The sequence below is a fragment of the Mastigoproctus giganteus genome, chromosome 9 (genome assembly GCF_048544385.1).
Source record: "Mastigoproctus giganteus isolate SK-2022 chromosome 9, ASM4854438v1, whole genome shotgun sequence".
In the NCBI taxonomy this organism is placed as follows: domain Eukaryota; kingdom Metazoa; phylum Arthropoda; class Arachnida; order Uropygi; family Thelyphonidae; genus Mastigoproctus; species Mastigoproctus giganteus.
Genome location: NC_143583.1, coordinates 45,975,823 through 45,991,610, shown reverse-complemented (window position 1 = coordinate 45,991,610; position 15,788 = coordinate 45,975,823). Strand labels below are relative to the sequence as shown.

General features: G+C 42.6%; 1 protein-coding gene across 2 annotated transcripts in view; it reads left to right on the top strand.

The window, feature by feature from the left end:
* Positions 1-13,472: 13,472 nt before the first annotated feature.
* ATPsynCF6 (ATP synthase, coupling factor 6) overlaps positions 13,473-15,788 on the top strand; it is a 49,650-nt gene continuing 47,334 nt past the window's right edge. Inside the window, exon 1 of one of the 2 annotated variants that reach the window (XM_090381434.1) lies at positions 13,473-13,690. In XM_090381434.1, coding sequence (XP_090237560.1) covers positions 13,612-13,690 — 79 coding nt within the window. In that variant the 5' untranslated portion in view covers positions 13,473-13,611. Of the gene's footprint in view, positions 13,730-15,788 lie in introns of both variants that reach the window. The other variant, XM_090381436.1, reaches the window with a different exon arrangement.

Sequence of the window (15,788 nt, the reverse complement as noted above, 5' to 3'; positions counted from 1 at the left end):
CCTAGAGGCCTTTTTGTTGCCGTTGCTATTTCCCCCCCTGGGGAGCTTATTTGTGGTTATTTTGTATACAACCCCCCAGGGGTCCTCATTTCCGGTCGCAGAGATTAGTCGCTCCCAGGAGGCTTTCTTATTTTTCTTTATTTTTTCAATGTAGGCAGTGCGTAGCTGTTGGTATTGATGTCTTAGAGAGGCTACCTCTGCCAGTGGCCAGGTTCTCCTCGACTTCTGGTATTCTTTTCACTTTATTTGAACTTGCTTTCGTAGTCTTTGTAACTCCGGGTCCACCACGGCATGGCTCCTATGGAGGGTGTCTTCCTTTTCATCTCCATTTCCGCTGCAGTGGTTATAATGTAGGTGACTTTCTCCTGCATCCTGTCTACGTTTTCCATCCTGTCACTCTCCCATCCGGTCACTTCCTCCTGTGCTTGTGCTTTGCGGATCAATTGTTCTCGAAAGAGCTCCCAGTTTACCTTTTTGATGGCGAACCTGCTCGCCATGTATTTGCTATTTGTTGGTCTTGGCATCGTTCTCTTGATATTGAAGGTGATTGTACGGTGATCCGATAGATGGTAACAAGTTGAGTATCTCAACAAGTAAAACAGTTTTGATGTTGCTAAAAGGTAGGCTGAGTGCCAATAGAAATCCCGTAGTGAGGTTGAGGGGAAATACCTTGAAGTACCGAACACAAGTTAAGTATTTGGGAGTACTCTTGGATGAAAGGTTGAGCTTCGTACCACATGCCAAATATATCAGGGATAAAGTAAAGAAAGTATATGGACGAATAAGACGAGTGGTTCGCCATGAGTGGGGTCTGAGGGGTAAAGCTCTCAGGCTCTTGTACCATTGCGTATTTATCCCAATAGTGACATATGGATGTGGTGCGTGGGACGGAGCTATAGCACATTGTTTTGTGCGAAGACACTTATTTGCAGCTCAGAGATCGGCTATCCTAGCTCTATCAAGAGCATGTAGAACAGTGTCCAGTGATGCCCTGCAGGTATTGTCGGGGAAGATTCCCATAGATCTAGTGGTGGTAAAGCAATATCTATTGTATAAGACAAAGAAAAATCAGCCTGCAGAGCTTTTTGGATTGAGATCTTGCCCTAATAATGCTTACGAATATATCAAAGTAGATGTGAACAAAAAAGGGCGAAGACTTGCTGAAGAGATAACTCAGATCTGGCAGGATCGCTGGACGCATTCTGAAGCGTGGCGAGTGACTTATGGATTTATCCCAAGTGTTACAACACGCAGTAGACAAGAATCATGGCCAATGTTGGGAGTTCACCAAGCAATTTTGGTAACAGGTCATGGTCTTAGGGTTCGATTGCGACAGTTTGGGTTGGCTGATAATGAATATTGTGCTTGTGGAGCCTCAGAAGATGTTGATCATGTTCTCTTGGTTTGCTCTTTGTATGATGGCCCTAGAAGTGAACTCAGGGCAAAGATGGGTGGAACTATTGACCGGCACGAGGTCTTTCGAGACTTGATGATGTATAAAGTATTTTTAAAGTTTGTCGATGAAGTTTTTAGAATTAGAAATGTCTAGTTGGTAGTAGTGATTTTAAAAGATTTTATTGGCTTTATGGCTGAAATGATGTATATTTTTATTATTGTACATAGGTTAGATAGTAGAGGACCTACCTCCACGTGGTAGGGGTGGAAACCCCTATTACTAAGGCTAACTGTGTTAGCTAGTATAGGGGGCCAAGTGGTCCGAAAGATTGTAAAGTAAAAATAAGATTATTATGTTGATGAGCTTGTGCTCATAAAACATTTTAGATTATATGATGATGATGTGCTTGTGCTTTGCGGATCAATTGTTCTCGAAAGAGCTCCCAGTTTGCCTTTTTGATGGCGAACCTGCTCGCCATGTATTTGCTATTTGTTGGTCTTGGCATCGTTCTCTTGATATTGAAGGTGATTGTGCGGTGATCCGATGTGGTCCAGGCGTTTTGCACAGTCCAATCGGTCACATGAGCTTCTATGTTTCTTGTGGTTAGCGCGATGTCTATGGTTGATTCCCATAGGGTGTTGCAGTATGTCTGTAGATTGAAGGGTTGATTCTTTACAGTGAAGATAGAATTTGCTAGGAACTCCTCAAGCCTCTGTCCATTCCTGGTACCTCGTCGGTCCGGAGTAGTGCTGTGCCAGACAGGGGAGCGGCAGTTTACATCGGCGCCGATTACGACTCTTTGTCCTGCTAGGGTTTCTTGCACCGTTTGTAGGTAAGTGATAGCGAAATCTATTTCTATTCCGGATCTGCAGTACAGCGAGATCATATACAGGCTGCCAACAGAGCTAATAATATGGGCACATGCTGCCCATGGCGTGCAGAGCTGTGGTATTTTTGTCGTGGTTATCTCCGGGTTCCGTACTACCACCGCCGCCCTCGGAGTGTCTTCGTTGCATTGTACAATTTTATATCAGAGCGGATAGCCCCTGACTTGCCCTGTGTGAGTGTAGGGCTCCTGTATCAGGATAACATCTGCGTTAGCCTCATCAGCGCTTTGCCGTACTTGGTCGGCCACTGCTCTGGCCTGCTGCGCTTTTGTTTGGTGCACCACAAGGATTGCGTTATTAAATTTCTTATGGTGTATCACCATAATTGATTCGTGACTAGTATGAACTCTTAGCTTTCTGGTAGGTTGGGCAGTTTGTGTCGCGTGTGTAATGGGCATGATCTAACCTCAGGGATTTGCAGTTGGTGCAGATGGGATCTTTTTCTTTCTTTGGGCAGCTGCTGTAATTGTGGCCCATTTCAGAGCAGTGGCCACATGTTGCTTCTCTTTGGGCGCAGGTGTGTGTTGTGTGGCCGTACTTGCAGCATCGGTAGCACCTTGGTACATCCACACGTTCTCTAAATCTATGACTGCTCCACTCTATGTATATGGTGTTTTGCATTCGTAGGATCTGCCATGCTTCGAGGGCCAGCTCTACCACCCAGTTGCAGTTTCCACTATTTCTAGATTTTGTTCTGTACTTGGGTATAATCAGCTGTTTTTCATCCTTGTCAGGTAATTGGTTTAGGTGGTTTTTCCTGTATATCTCTTCCCTTACACTTTCAGATGTCATTTCCTGGTCAATATCAAAAATGATTACAGATGGCCCTTTTCTTTTGGGGGCCTCCGCGGTAAGGCCTAGGGTGAAGATCTTGGGGTTTGTTATTATCTGCTGTGCTTCTTCTTTGGTTGCCGTTTCAATAACTATTCCGGGGTTCCTGGTTTTTCGGATAGCTTTGATTCTAGTAGCGCCGAAGTCCTCTTTCAAGTTCTCTGTGACTTTCTTCTTCTTCACTGGTGGATTTTTCATTCCCTACTGGTCGTACAACCACTATGTTGGGTGTAGGCAGAAGGGTTTTTCTTTTGACCGATTAACTTTTGGTCTGTACATTTGTAGGTTTCCTCAGCGTTTCTGCGTTAGTGGGTGCCCGCTGTGGCATTTGTTTTGCCCCACATTCCATGTAGGCCTCCAATTTGGCTTTATTTGTTATTGCTTCTACGTGGACATTCTGTAGAACTGTTTCCAGCTTGGTCCAGATGGTCACAATTTCTCCTCTGAGGGCAGTGGTTATTCTGCTAGAGGATTCCTTCAACTTGTTTTCGAGCTGCACCCGGAGGACCAGCATCTGGTCCAGAACAGAACCTTCGGGCAGCGTAGGGTCCATGGGGGGGGGGCTCTGCATTTTTTGTTGCATCATTGGCATCCCGTTTGTCCTCTGTAATGTCATTCTGTGTGGCAGCTACTTCATTTGTCTCCTTTTGCTCAGATTGCGAGCGTGTTTTCCTTTCTGATTTCGGAGCAGTCATTTTCCAATTTTTTCCTTTGGTCGGGGGGCTCCTGAGCGGGGATTATCCGTCTCTTCTTGGTTTTCTATGAATGTCTAGTCATTATTTTGATCTTGTTCCACAGCGACGGTAGTTCTGTCCGATTTTCTCTCCATTTTGTTGGTATTCCAGATTAAAGAGGTTTTTCGGATTATCGGGTTTTAGGCTTGCTTGTTGAAAGTAGGGCTCCAAGAGCTGTCGATGGATCCTAACCACAAGTCCGTAGGTTTATTACGTGTCTTACAACTGTTAATCGCAAGTTTAAGTTCTCCCCTTGGTCACGTGGTGGGGGGAGGGAACAGCCAAGTGCTAAAGTGCACCCAGAGCGATGGGATTAGTTCCCTGTGGTGTTTTCGGCGAACGCCGAAGACGATGGTGACATCACGATTTCAATGTATCGCACGAGTAAGAAGTTCACGCGTCACCATGGAAAGCTTATGGGAGGAGGAAAGCACAAAAGTCATGATTTTTTCTATAATCTTGCTTTAAACACAGTCCAGAAATATTGGAACGTTGTTTCTGTACAAGTTAGCACAGGAGGCAATCACTATGAAGGCAACCTCCCCAGTCAACGACCAGATACCAGCGTGCCAGCCACGTTATATTGGTCAGCTCTCTATTTCCCTGCCGTCAGCCACATGGTGACCAGTGCAGTCTGGCAACAAAGGAAACAAATAAATTACGCTGGGATCTAACTTAATACCCGGTAGAATGCAAAACGTTTCTCACCAAGGGACTCCTGTACTGTATATTTTCTTGAGAGAACACACTGTAGAACATGAACTGTAGTTTAAACACATTTTTTACACAAAAATCACGGAGCGATATATCTTACGTCCGAACACAACGGCGGCCATATTGGCGTTTTTCGAAACGAATGATAATGAGTGTAATGGTAAGAGGGCCATATTCCGGTGTCATTTTGTCATTTTTAATAACACCTTCGTCTTAGTTGCCTACTCTCTTCTCGTCTATAATGTGACTAATGCTCCGCTGTGATTCTATCAGAAACCTTTCGTGGTTAGTATGTTAATCAACATATCATTTAATAACACTTAACTAGGTCAACAAATAAATCAAATAACATATTACATCGTGCGACCATTTGGATTCGCGGCTGGGATAGCATCTCCACTCTCACCACGAGTTACCGTCCCCACCACGAGGAGGTAGGTCGCTCTATCTAGAAAAACCACTGCCGAGCACAATCTGCGCCACAGCAAAAAAAAAAAAGCAACCTGCCAACCAACTTAATAAAAATCCACCACGTGGAATACATAGGAGCAAGCATCTCGCGCTTATACATATAATTCCACAACATTTTTAAATAGGGGGCTCCCACAGTTAACCTAATAATACATTAATCAACATGGTTCTTGTTAGTAACACCACAGTCCAAGTCTACTGTCCCAGTATTCTCATAATCACAACAGCTCTTCGGCCCTGTGAAATTTCACTAAATCAGTCAAATAACTATATTAAATCTACGGCACAATTTCATTGTACACATAATAACAAATAAGAAACTTCAGACCAGGCCAGACTGGAAATTGCCACAATATTCTTTAAGAGACCCACATCAAGCAAGGAACCTCCACAGAACACGGTACCAGGGAACCACCCAAGCTCATCCAATGCTACGACTGCTTCTAATCCTGCAGTCGAGGATTAAGGATTAATCCTTAACTTATACCAACATTTCGGTATAAATAGTACCAAAAAACTCCAAGAGCCAACTGCGAGGACTTCGAGCAGTCACTGCAGGAGATGATATTTATACTACTCGCCATAATCCGTTCTTCTTTTTAGTAAATCCAATGCCCTTAAATATTCAGGACATTGACTGTCAACTGCAGTGTGCTTAGAGGGGACCCTACTCCTCCTCCAACAACTGATACATGTTGGAGAATCCACCTTACTCGTACACTCCTTAAAGGTATGGTCTTAACCAGCACAGTGGCCACAAGACACGTCAGCATCACAGTATCTGGTGTCATGGGCAAATACCATGCACTTATAGTATCGAGTGGGCATCAAGAGGTCCCTCGCTTGATGCGAGCCCCAATCGATAAAAACTCTTGTCTGAGCTAGCAGGATTTTCCTAATAAGCCCAGACACTTCCAAAACAAAATTCTGGCCTGAGAACCTGCTAGCCGTATTTCTCGTTAATACTTTAACATCAAAACGAATCTGGTTCAGAGCGATTCCGCAATCTCTCCCACAATTCCTGAAGGAGATATTCCTTGGTCACACCTTTGTCGAAATCAAAATCCACAACTTTAGGGCATCTCCTGAGAAGCCTCTCGACCTCCAGGCCAAGTTCCCGCATTTACGGACATTCAGCAATTACACATCATCATTACATCATTACAGCGAATATCTTGCTCATACACAGCCTCAATAGCCAATGCGTCTGTCCCTTATTGGTCTTACAGCGATTACTTGGACGTTTGGCAACATCGGCTGAACAGTTATCTATCAGTTCTGTCTTCAACTGGTCACTTGTGGGAAATCGATCCGATTTAGCCTTTATAATGGCCGTTTTGGTTCTAGGTCTCTCTCTTTCTCTTCAGGTTGGACCACTTGCGCATATGTCCGTTTTGGAGATACTTGACCACCATCCATAGAACTAAGCTTAGCTTCAAAATCTCATTTTCAAAAACAATTTCTTGAAAGCCCCTTCCATCACATCCCAGAAAGTCATCACCTCCTCAATGTTAGTCGTAGAAGTGGCAAATCGATTATGTGTTATATAGACACATAGCTTCTTTCTTGTCTCATTTTGAATCTCAAAGCCATCCGGGCTGCGTTCCTCATCTATCGGTCTTTTATCAACCAACTTAGCCATCGGCCCAATAAAAACTTCAAGCTCATCTATTCGCTTCGTAGTTGAACCAACCTTAGCCTTCCTACTCTTCTTCAAAGGTGAAAAGCAGCCATATCTGCAGAGGTCAAGGAGAACCTTGGTTGAGATTGAGGTTTGGAACCCTTCCCGGTACATTCCCTAGGAACTTAACCTGGTGGTTCTCCTGGAGGCTCCAGGATTCACCCTAGTACCCCTGATGTCTTGTAGTATCACTACAGGTTCCTTCTTCTGAGGATACTCTTATTCAAACACTTCCTCTGATTCCTCTGGCAACTAGGCCAGAGGATAAGGAACAGTCGCCTTCCTTCTAGGGATTATTATATCCTAATATAACTTAAGTTAATAATGCTATATTTATTAAATTAATTAGTCCTATTAATAATAGTAATAAAATCACAGCTGAAACAAGGTAAGACAAAATAATGCAAAAACAAAGAATCTGGAAATTTCGAAACAATATCGGAACTGAAAAAGCTCTCTCTGCCAGCTGGGGTCACTCCCAGCTGCTTGGCCCAGATCACAGGGAGGGGGAACTTCTTCAAAGCTCTTAACGAGTGGGGGAAAAACAATTTGTGCAATTGCAGGAGCAAGCCAATAACTCTAATGTTGCAGAAAAAACAAACCACTGTTCAAAACACCGTGGCACAAAGGACCATATTCCGGTGTGACCGAACTTTCCGGCGTGAAGTGGTTTCTCCAACACGACAATGCCAGGTCCCATATTGTTAATTTTGTGCAGGCAGCGATCACTGCCATAGATGCCGAAGTTCTGCCATATTCCCCTTATTAACCAAAGTGAGCCCGTGTCATTTCTTCTTTATTCCAAGTCTGAAGAAAGCTCTGAAAGGCAAACGTTTTGTGTCCAACAACGATGCTCGCAGAGCCACAACGGAAGCATATCGCAGTCTTTTCGAAAAAGGCTTGCAGGAAGCATTTAATGCGTGGGTACGAAGATGGTAAAAATGAACAAAGTTCAAGGGATAGTAATTCGAGAAGTAGAATTCCACAGAAGATTCAGATGATGAAAATTAATATAAGCTCTTGCACCAGCCCGCGAATTAAATGATCACCCCTCGTATTACGGAAAAAACGCAGTGAGCTGTCCTGGCAGCATGTTTGCACTCCTAGAGAGAATTACATATCTGACTGCACAATTACCCCTGAGACGTTTCCATTCTCCCCTATACTGTGTGTAGTACCAAACAGTTGATAAATTACTCTGAGGTTACTGTTACCCATAACGGTGATAAATGCATTACCCTGCATTTGTCATCGTTAAATTTCAACTGCCATTTCTCAGCTCATCGTCAGAACTTTACTAGGCCTTATTGCAGTAGCTCACCTTGATGACTACCGCATACCATCATGCCAACCGATGTGTCTTCAGGTAACTTAGAGATTAAGCCTGATATACTTTCATCGCTATCATTGATAAATATTGAAAACAACAATGTTCCCACATTCATAACTGGAGAACTCTACACCTGATCTTCGTGGACTAATAACATTAGTCCATGAAGAGCAGTGCCCATTGATAAATACTCTTTTTCCTCATCCGATTAACCGTCCCTTTATGCATACCAGAAACTTGCCCTTAATGCCACATTATTATAGTTCGTACAACAGCCTTTTAGGTGCAACAGTATCAAAAGCCTTCTGGAAATCCCAGTATATGATGTCAAAATTATTTTGTGCTTCCACTTCCTTGGCCACTGCATCATAATCACCTATCAGATTGGTTAGACAAGACCGTCGTTTAACAAATCCATGCTGTGATTGCAGTAAAATTGCATGACTTTTAACCAGTGAGTACATTATTTTCTATGGAACAGACGTTAAGGTAACAGGTCTGCAATTACTCACGTCGCCTTTTGATCCCCCTTTGTGCATTCGGAATACATTCGCACATCTCCAGTCCATAGTGACCTTCATTGAATCCAAGGATGCTCTCATAATAACGCCAAGGGTTTGCTTACCTTCTTTGCTGTCTCCATTAATATATCTCGATGGATTCAATCCACCCCAGGCGCCTTTTTTATGTCCATCTTCAACAGTTTCTCCTCCATTTTCCATTCAGTTATCACAAAGCCATTTAGCTCCCAGTTAGAGATTGATAAACTTCTGGCGTCCACTTCCCTAAAGAATTTGTTATGTGCGAAAGCAAATTCAAAATACCTATTCAATGTGTTCGTAAAATGAGCAGGGTCATCAACAGTTAACAGATAGTTAACCCATCAACACATAATCCATAGACATCAAGTTACCCAATGTGATTCAACCCCTTCCTTCTACTGTTAATATAAGCATAGAAGTCTTTGCTGTTTTTCTTTCTTATAATCTGCCTTATCTTGCCTATCCTCCATTGTGACTTGATCACAGACTACTTTATATCTACCATAGGCTTCTATATCAGGTGATAATTTATATGCATCCCATGAAATTTTTTTTTCTGCCACGTGCTTCAATAGTTCATCTGACATCCATTTAGATGTAAGCCTCCAACAGTATTTCTTCCCTGGCATGAAAAATATAGGAGCTTATTTCATTAATTCCCAGAATAATTTCCATTTAGAATTTGTCATTCATAGCATTATCTGTTGGTTAAACTGCAGAATTGAAAAACTGTCTGAGACCATTATAGTCACCCTTACGAAAGCAAAAGCTTTTCCCTTTGCCCTTGACAGTAGTTATGTCTTTAATTAAATTCCACATTAGTACAGGGTGATCGATGCAGCCAGTGGGCCTTTTACCTGCAGATTCTTAATTGTTGAAGAATCAGTGCTGATAACTAGACAAAGAAAATTGCTTCCTCTTATGCCTATACTTCACTCCTAATTTGACTGGAATTTGGCTATTAGCATTAGTAGAAGCATATGATGCAAGAAAAAAAGTTATGCAGCATCAGCCAAAAAAAAAAAAAAAAAACTTCCACTTCACCCCTTCGTTCATTCGAAATACCTGTCCAGCTGAGCATTAAATATATTTAGGCGATCAACCTCCACAAAAAGGGATGGAAGTCTGTTACACCAACAAACTACCCGCTGGCTAAAAGCAAACTTCCGCACATCTATCCTACATCTGTCTTTCCTCAATTTGAATTTATACCCTCTCACGTGATTATACTGAGCAAGAGAAAGAATCCCATCGGCATTGAGCATGCTCAAAACCATTCAAGGCTTTATACACTCTATAGGCTCTATCATCTCGCCGGTGCCTAGTCTCCAGACACTAATTTGCAAAACTTAAGCCTTTCTTCGTAAGAGCAACCCTTTGTTCCATTCACTAATCTTGTTGCCCTTTTCTGTACTCGTTCCAGCAGCTCTACATCCTTCTTGAAATGAGGCCTCCAGACCTGTATACAGTACTCAAGGTGCGGCCTGACCATTGCCTTATACAAGGAAATAATAATCACCTCCTTATCTCTGCTAGAAAAATTCCTGTATATCTTTGACAAGACACCATGAACTACTCTTGCAGCCCGTCTGCACTGCTCAGAGAACGTCATTTCTGCCTGCACTGCCGTAGCCTAGTGGTCAGGCGCACGGGTGCATACGTACACGTGCCTTGAGTGACCGGGGTTCAAGCCCGTGACTGCTGAATACGATGCTGTTTCTTGTATTCTGTCTATCTTGTGAGAGGTAGCAAATGAAATGTTAAATTTCATTTGCTACCCCTCAGCCCATCTGCTCCATCTTTCCAGATCCTGTTGTAGCAGCATAGCGTCAGTAGTGTCCTTAACAACCCTGCCAAATTTTGTATCGTCTGTAAACTTGGACATTAAGCTTGAAGGCCTCCGTAGCCGAGTGGGCAGGAGCGGGAGTGCAGTAGCACACGCTCTTTGAGTAGACCGAGGATCAAGCCCCTGACTGCTGAATACGGTCGATTTGCCAACCCGCACTGGACCAGCGTGGCAGATTATGGTCCATTTCCCTCAGCATGAATTGTTGAGGAGGCTTCCATCTTGCAGTGGGTTGATAATGGCTGCACTTTACTTTTACCATCATCAATATCATTTATAAATACAGAAAACAACAATGGACCCAACACTGAACCCTGAGGAACTCCACTAATAACATTAGTCCACGACGAGCAGTGGCCATTGATTACCACTCTCTGTCTTCTCCCACTCAGCCATCCCTTTATCCATAGCAGCAATTTCCCTCCAATGCCACACTGCTCCAATTTGTGCAGCCGTCTTCCGTGTGCAACAGTATCAAAAGCCTTTATAAGATCCAAGTATATAATATCAAAGTTGTTCACTGCATCCAGTTCTTTTGTGACTGTATCATAGTATCCAATCAAATTGGTCAGGCAAGACTTTCCCTTAACAAAACCATGCTGTGTCTGAGCTATAACTGAAGTCTTGTCTAGATGATCCTGCAGTGCTTCTTTAACCAGTGCCTCCATTAATTTTCATGGAACAGAAGGTAAAGTCACTATATCTCAATCCTGCTCTCAATTTTGTTTTCCCAGTTTCTTATATCACAAACTCACTCAACATTGCACTCGTCACCGATGTCAACTAGAGTCTGCCTTCGATTTTATATGCTTCTTAACTAGGAGCATGACCCATCCAGCTCTCTAGTCCAGTCGGTCCTTCCTGTATACATTGCAGTCTCTATATTCCAATTAAGTCTCACTTAAGTCTGAGCGACACCATGATTTTGCTGTTCCTACAATGTCTGCATTTGACGAACGACTTAATTACTACAAATACATCCAATTTATTTAAAATGCCACATGCATTAGTATAAATGCAAGTATAATTGCACGTGTTGTTTGTCGTAGTTACCCTATTCTCTCCAGGGTGTAACCCAGCCCATGCATTTTTTGTTCCATGATGGCACACAGCAGGGCTTGAAGTCCTAGACGCCTTGCTTTCCAGGCTGCTGCATGTACCAACAGTAATAGAGCAAATTTCACGTTCGCCTCTGGCTGTGGCTCTAGTTAATTATTGGTCTGTGTACCCCAAGATGTCAGTTTTCCGACCCACCTATCACTGTTTCGATAGCATCAGCAAATATTCTTGCACCCCTTCTATTCAAGTGTATCCCACCACTGTAAAAACTGGACTGGGATACGCTTGAATAGAAGGGGTGCAGAAGGGATACACACTCCTGTTAACAAGCACAGACTCCGCTCAGAAAAAATTCTACCCCAGGGGCCTTCCACATTTTCTCCAGGGCCGAAATGATTCACATGACTCTCATGACATACACTGAAAGAACAGAAATCATGGGATATCTGGTTCCTGGGCAACGCGACGCTGTCACCCCTCTCGTTAGTAGAAGAACCCACCGTTTGACAGGTACACTGCATTCACGTAGACAGTAATTCGATGTCAGTTTGGGTAAAAGTCGTGAGTTAACCGACTCCGAAAGAGGGATGATAGTGGGTGCCCAACCAATGGATCACTCTATCTCGGAGGTGCCAATCAGAAATTGCACTATCCCTGTTCGACAGTATCAAGAGTGTATCGGGAATATGCCTTTTCTGGTATAACATCTCATCGGAGACAGCGCAGTGGGAAGAGAAAGGTGGAGGATGAACGTGGCCGTCGGCATTTTTCTTGCATTGTGTCAGCCAACCGGAGAGTGATAGTGGCAAAAATCACCGCGAACTTCAACGAGGGAGGTCTCAGAAACATCTCCACCAAGACCATCAGGCAGGTATTAGCTGCAATGGGTTATAGGAGCCGACAACCAACCAGAGTCCTATTGCTAACACCACGACACAGAACTCTGCACCTCAACTGGGTGAAACAACATCGGCACCGGACCTTCGATGATTGGAAAACGGTCTCCTGGTCCGAAGAGTCCCGTTTCCAGTTATTTCGAGCAGACGGAAGGGTGCATATCTGGCGAAAACCGCACGAAGGCATGCATCCGTCATGTCAACAAGGAATTGTTGAGGCAGGTGGACGGTCGGTAATGGTCTGGCACGTGTTTAACTCGCACACGTTGGGAGCTCTGGTCCTCTAGACGCATCTCTGAATGGTCCAGGTTACAGGTCCATCCTTGCAGACCATCTGCATCCCTTCATAGTCGTCCTGCACCCACAGGGCAATGGACTCTTCCAGCAGGATATTGCACCTCCCCACAGAGCCATTGTGACTAGAACCTGGTTCGAAGAGCATTCAACAGATTTTAGCACCATGGAACATCCCTCCCCCGTTCACCGGACATGAACCCTTTGGAGCATCTTTGGATGCTGTGGAAAGGTCCGTGCGAGCTTTGGCTCCTCCACCCAGGAATGTGACGGAATTATGGACAGCGATGCAGCAAGCATTGATGGACATACCTTTGAAACGCTTTCGTGAACTAGTGGACTCAATGCCTTGCCGTGTGACTGCTCTTATCCGGGCGAAAGGTGGGCCTACCCGTTACTAGGTAGGTATCCCATGATTACTGTCCACTCAGTGTATTAACGCCTTATGGCACTAGTTGCCTGCTAATAAATCATAAGGTGCCTTAGCCGAGTAGTCAGACGCGATGGTCTATAAGTACATACACATCTGGTATGGGCTTGGCACACCCAGGGTCCTGAGCTGGATATCATCATTCTTCTCTTTCTTGGTGATTCCCTTCTACTTTTGACACACACACACACACTCTCTCTCTCTCTCTCTCTCTCTCAGGGTTACTCGGAACTTTTTTTTTTTTTCCTGGTGCAGAATAAGCCTCATGCTTCCTTGCATCATATGGATATTAATAATAACAATAATATGCTTTGAGTGACAGGGGTTCAAGTCCATAACTGCTAAATATGGTTGTTTTTTTGCATTCTCTCTATCTTGCTTGAACTCCTCTGACCGTGTTATACTCGTCCGGAATAAACATAACATTTATTAATAAACAACCGAACCAACCCAACCTTGGAATGAAAATTTGAAGATAATCATAATGTTCATTACAGTATATGCTTACTTATTTTCGTGAGCTGCCATCTAGCGAGGTGACTTTAACGAGATTGAGAAGAACGAGTGGTAAAGGTATAGGTACGGTACCTTGCAACTTTGCAGAAGTTAGTTTGTGAGGTGAAAAACTGTTATTTATTTAAGTGAGTTTTTTTTGTAACGTTATTATTTCCTTTCACGAGTTCCTTTATAAGCAGCTTAATAAATAGTTAATATCTTGCTGCTAATATGCAAAGCTTTTCATATTCAAACTGTTCCTTTGAAACACTGGGGAGAGTTAATTAAAAATAGGAATATGAAGGTTTGGCTGTAATCTTAAATTGCTTATACATATTTATTTTCTTTGCATTTTTTGCGTCCTAACTTGCCGCGCATCGGGTTAAGATCGGGGACTCGTTTTCATATTTTAAAACAGCGGAGGGGAGGATAAACACCCTAAGACTAACGGTAGCTGGCTAGGCATGTTAGTCACTTCTACTCAGTTGGAAGGGGTACTGCATTGTAAAGAATAACCTCCCCCCCCCCTTTTTTTTTTTAAATGAAATGTAACCCTCAAGTGTAGGTCGTATGGAAAGGTGAAGGCAGTGGCCAACTACTTTGATCATTATTAGTCAGTTAGATGTTGCTATGATTGCTAGATATTTACAGTCGAAAAATACACCTGGTAATGGATATTTTAAATATTTCTGACTAGATAAAAAATTATTTTTTCACTGGAGAGCTGTTTATTTGGAATAAAAAGCCAAAATTATTGAGGTTGGTGAATATTCTTTCATTCCAGTTGAAAAATTAACTTCTCGTATGTGTGGTGCTTATAATAAAGTGTGAAGGTTAAAAAAAATGGGTTCTGTTTCAAATCAGAATCCACTTTGTAATCTTATGGCTAGAACCTGATATGTTATAAACTGCAGTTGTTAGTGTTAGTATTAAAATGATAGAACAATACAAGGAAGAAAGTCTTACATGTTTCTTCTTTCAAAAAAAAAAGGAAAAGTCTTCAAAGTTATATATTTTATTTGCTTTATCGAAATAGTGACCTGGTCCCTCTTTAAAGATAATTTCTCATAATTTCCCACCTTATGTAGCTTTAGGCTAGGTGGCGACTTGTTCCAGTGGTCGATTAGACTATTAAAGGCAAACTGCTTACATCCTGTCTACTTTATCTTTCCTTAATTTAAATCTTCTTCTCTTTTGTATCATCTCAGAAAATATGCCTCTCATCTCTCAACTCAACCCTTTTATTTGCTCAGCCTTTTCAAACTTCATTACTTCAATCATATCTTCTAATTTCCAGACTTTGCATTTTACAGAACTGAAGTTTCTTCATTTGTGAAGAAACTTCAGTATTCCTTTGTATCCACCACTGTATACAGTGTTCTCCCCAGAAAATTTTGGCAGCTGGGTGGCATTATGAAATAGCCAGGTGGGGAAGTGTAATACTTGGCAGTATTATAACATTTTCTGTTATTTATAAATGTGACTTAAGTGATCCAGAGCAAAAATTAATTGCTTAATTTAACATTATATGCTCCAGTCACATTGATCTTGATCACATAGTATGTTCAAATGAATATTGATTGAGATCAGCGAGCAGTACTATATGTTACTGCAAGAATCGCTTAAATATTAGCCGGGCAGTCATTTAAATTCACCGGGCAGCGCAACCATTTGATAGGTCCTGGGGAGAACACAGATATATAATATGATTTCCTTTCTTTTTACCTTTTCAAGCAAAGTTGATTTCATTACTTGAAATGAGACCCCACCCTAGGCTGGTGTTGTTGACTGTTGATTTACAGATTAGGATAATTACCCCTAGGATAATTGCTAAAAAAAATTCCTGTATATGATTGGCCCACTTTCCCATGGTGTGGATGAGCATCCAGAATCATCTTGTCAGGTGACATGCTTCTGGGTAGCCCAGTGGCCAGAACATTAGCATTAGTAGAGAATAAGATGCAAGAAAGCAAGCTTATGCAGCATCAGCCAAAAAAAAAAAACCCATCCCATTTCACCCCTCCATTCATTGCAAATGCCTGTCCAGCTCATCCTTAAATTTATTTAAGCTATCACCTTACACAAAAAAAGATGGAAGTCTGTTCCACCAATCAACTACCTGCTGGCTAAAGGCAAATTTCTGCACATCTATTCTACAACTGTCTTTCCTCAATTTGAATCT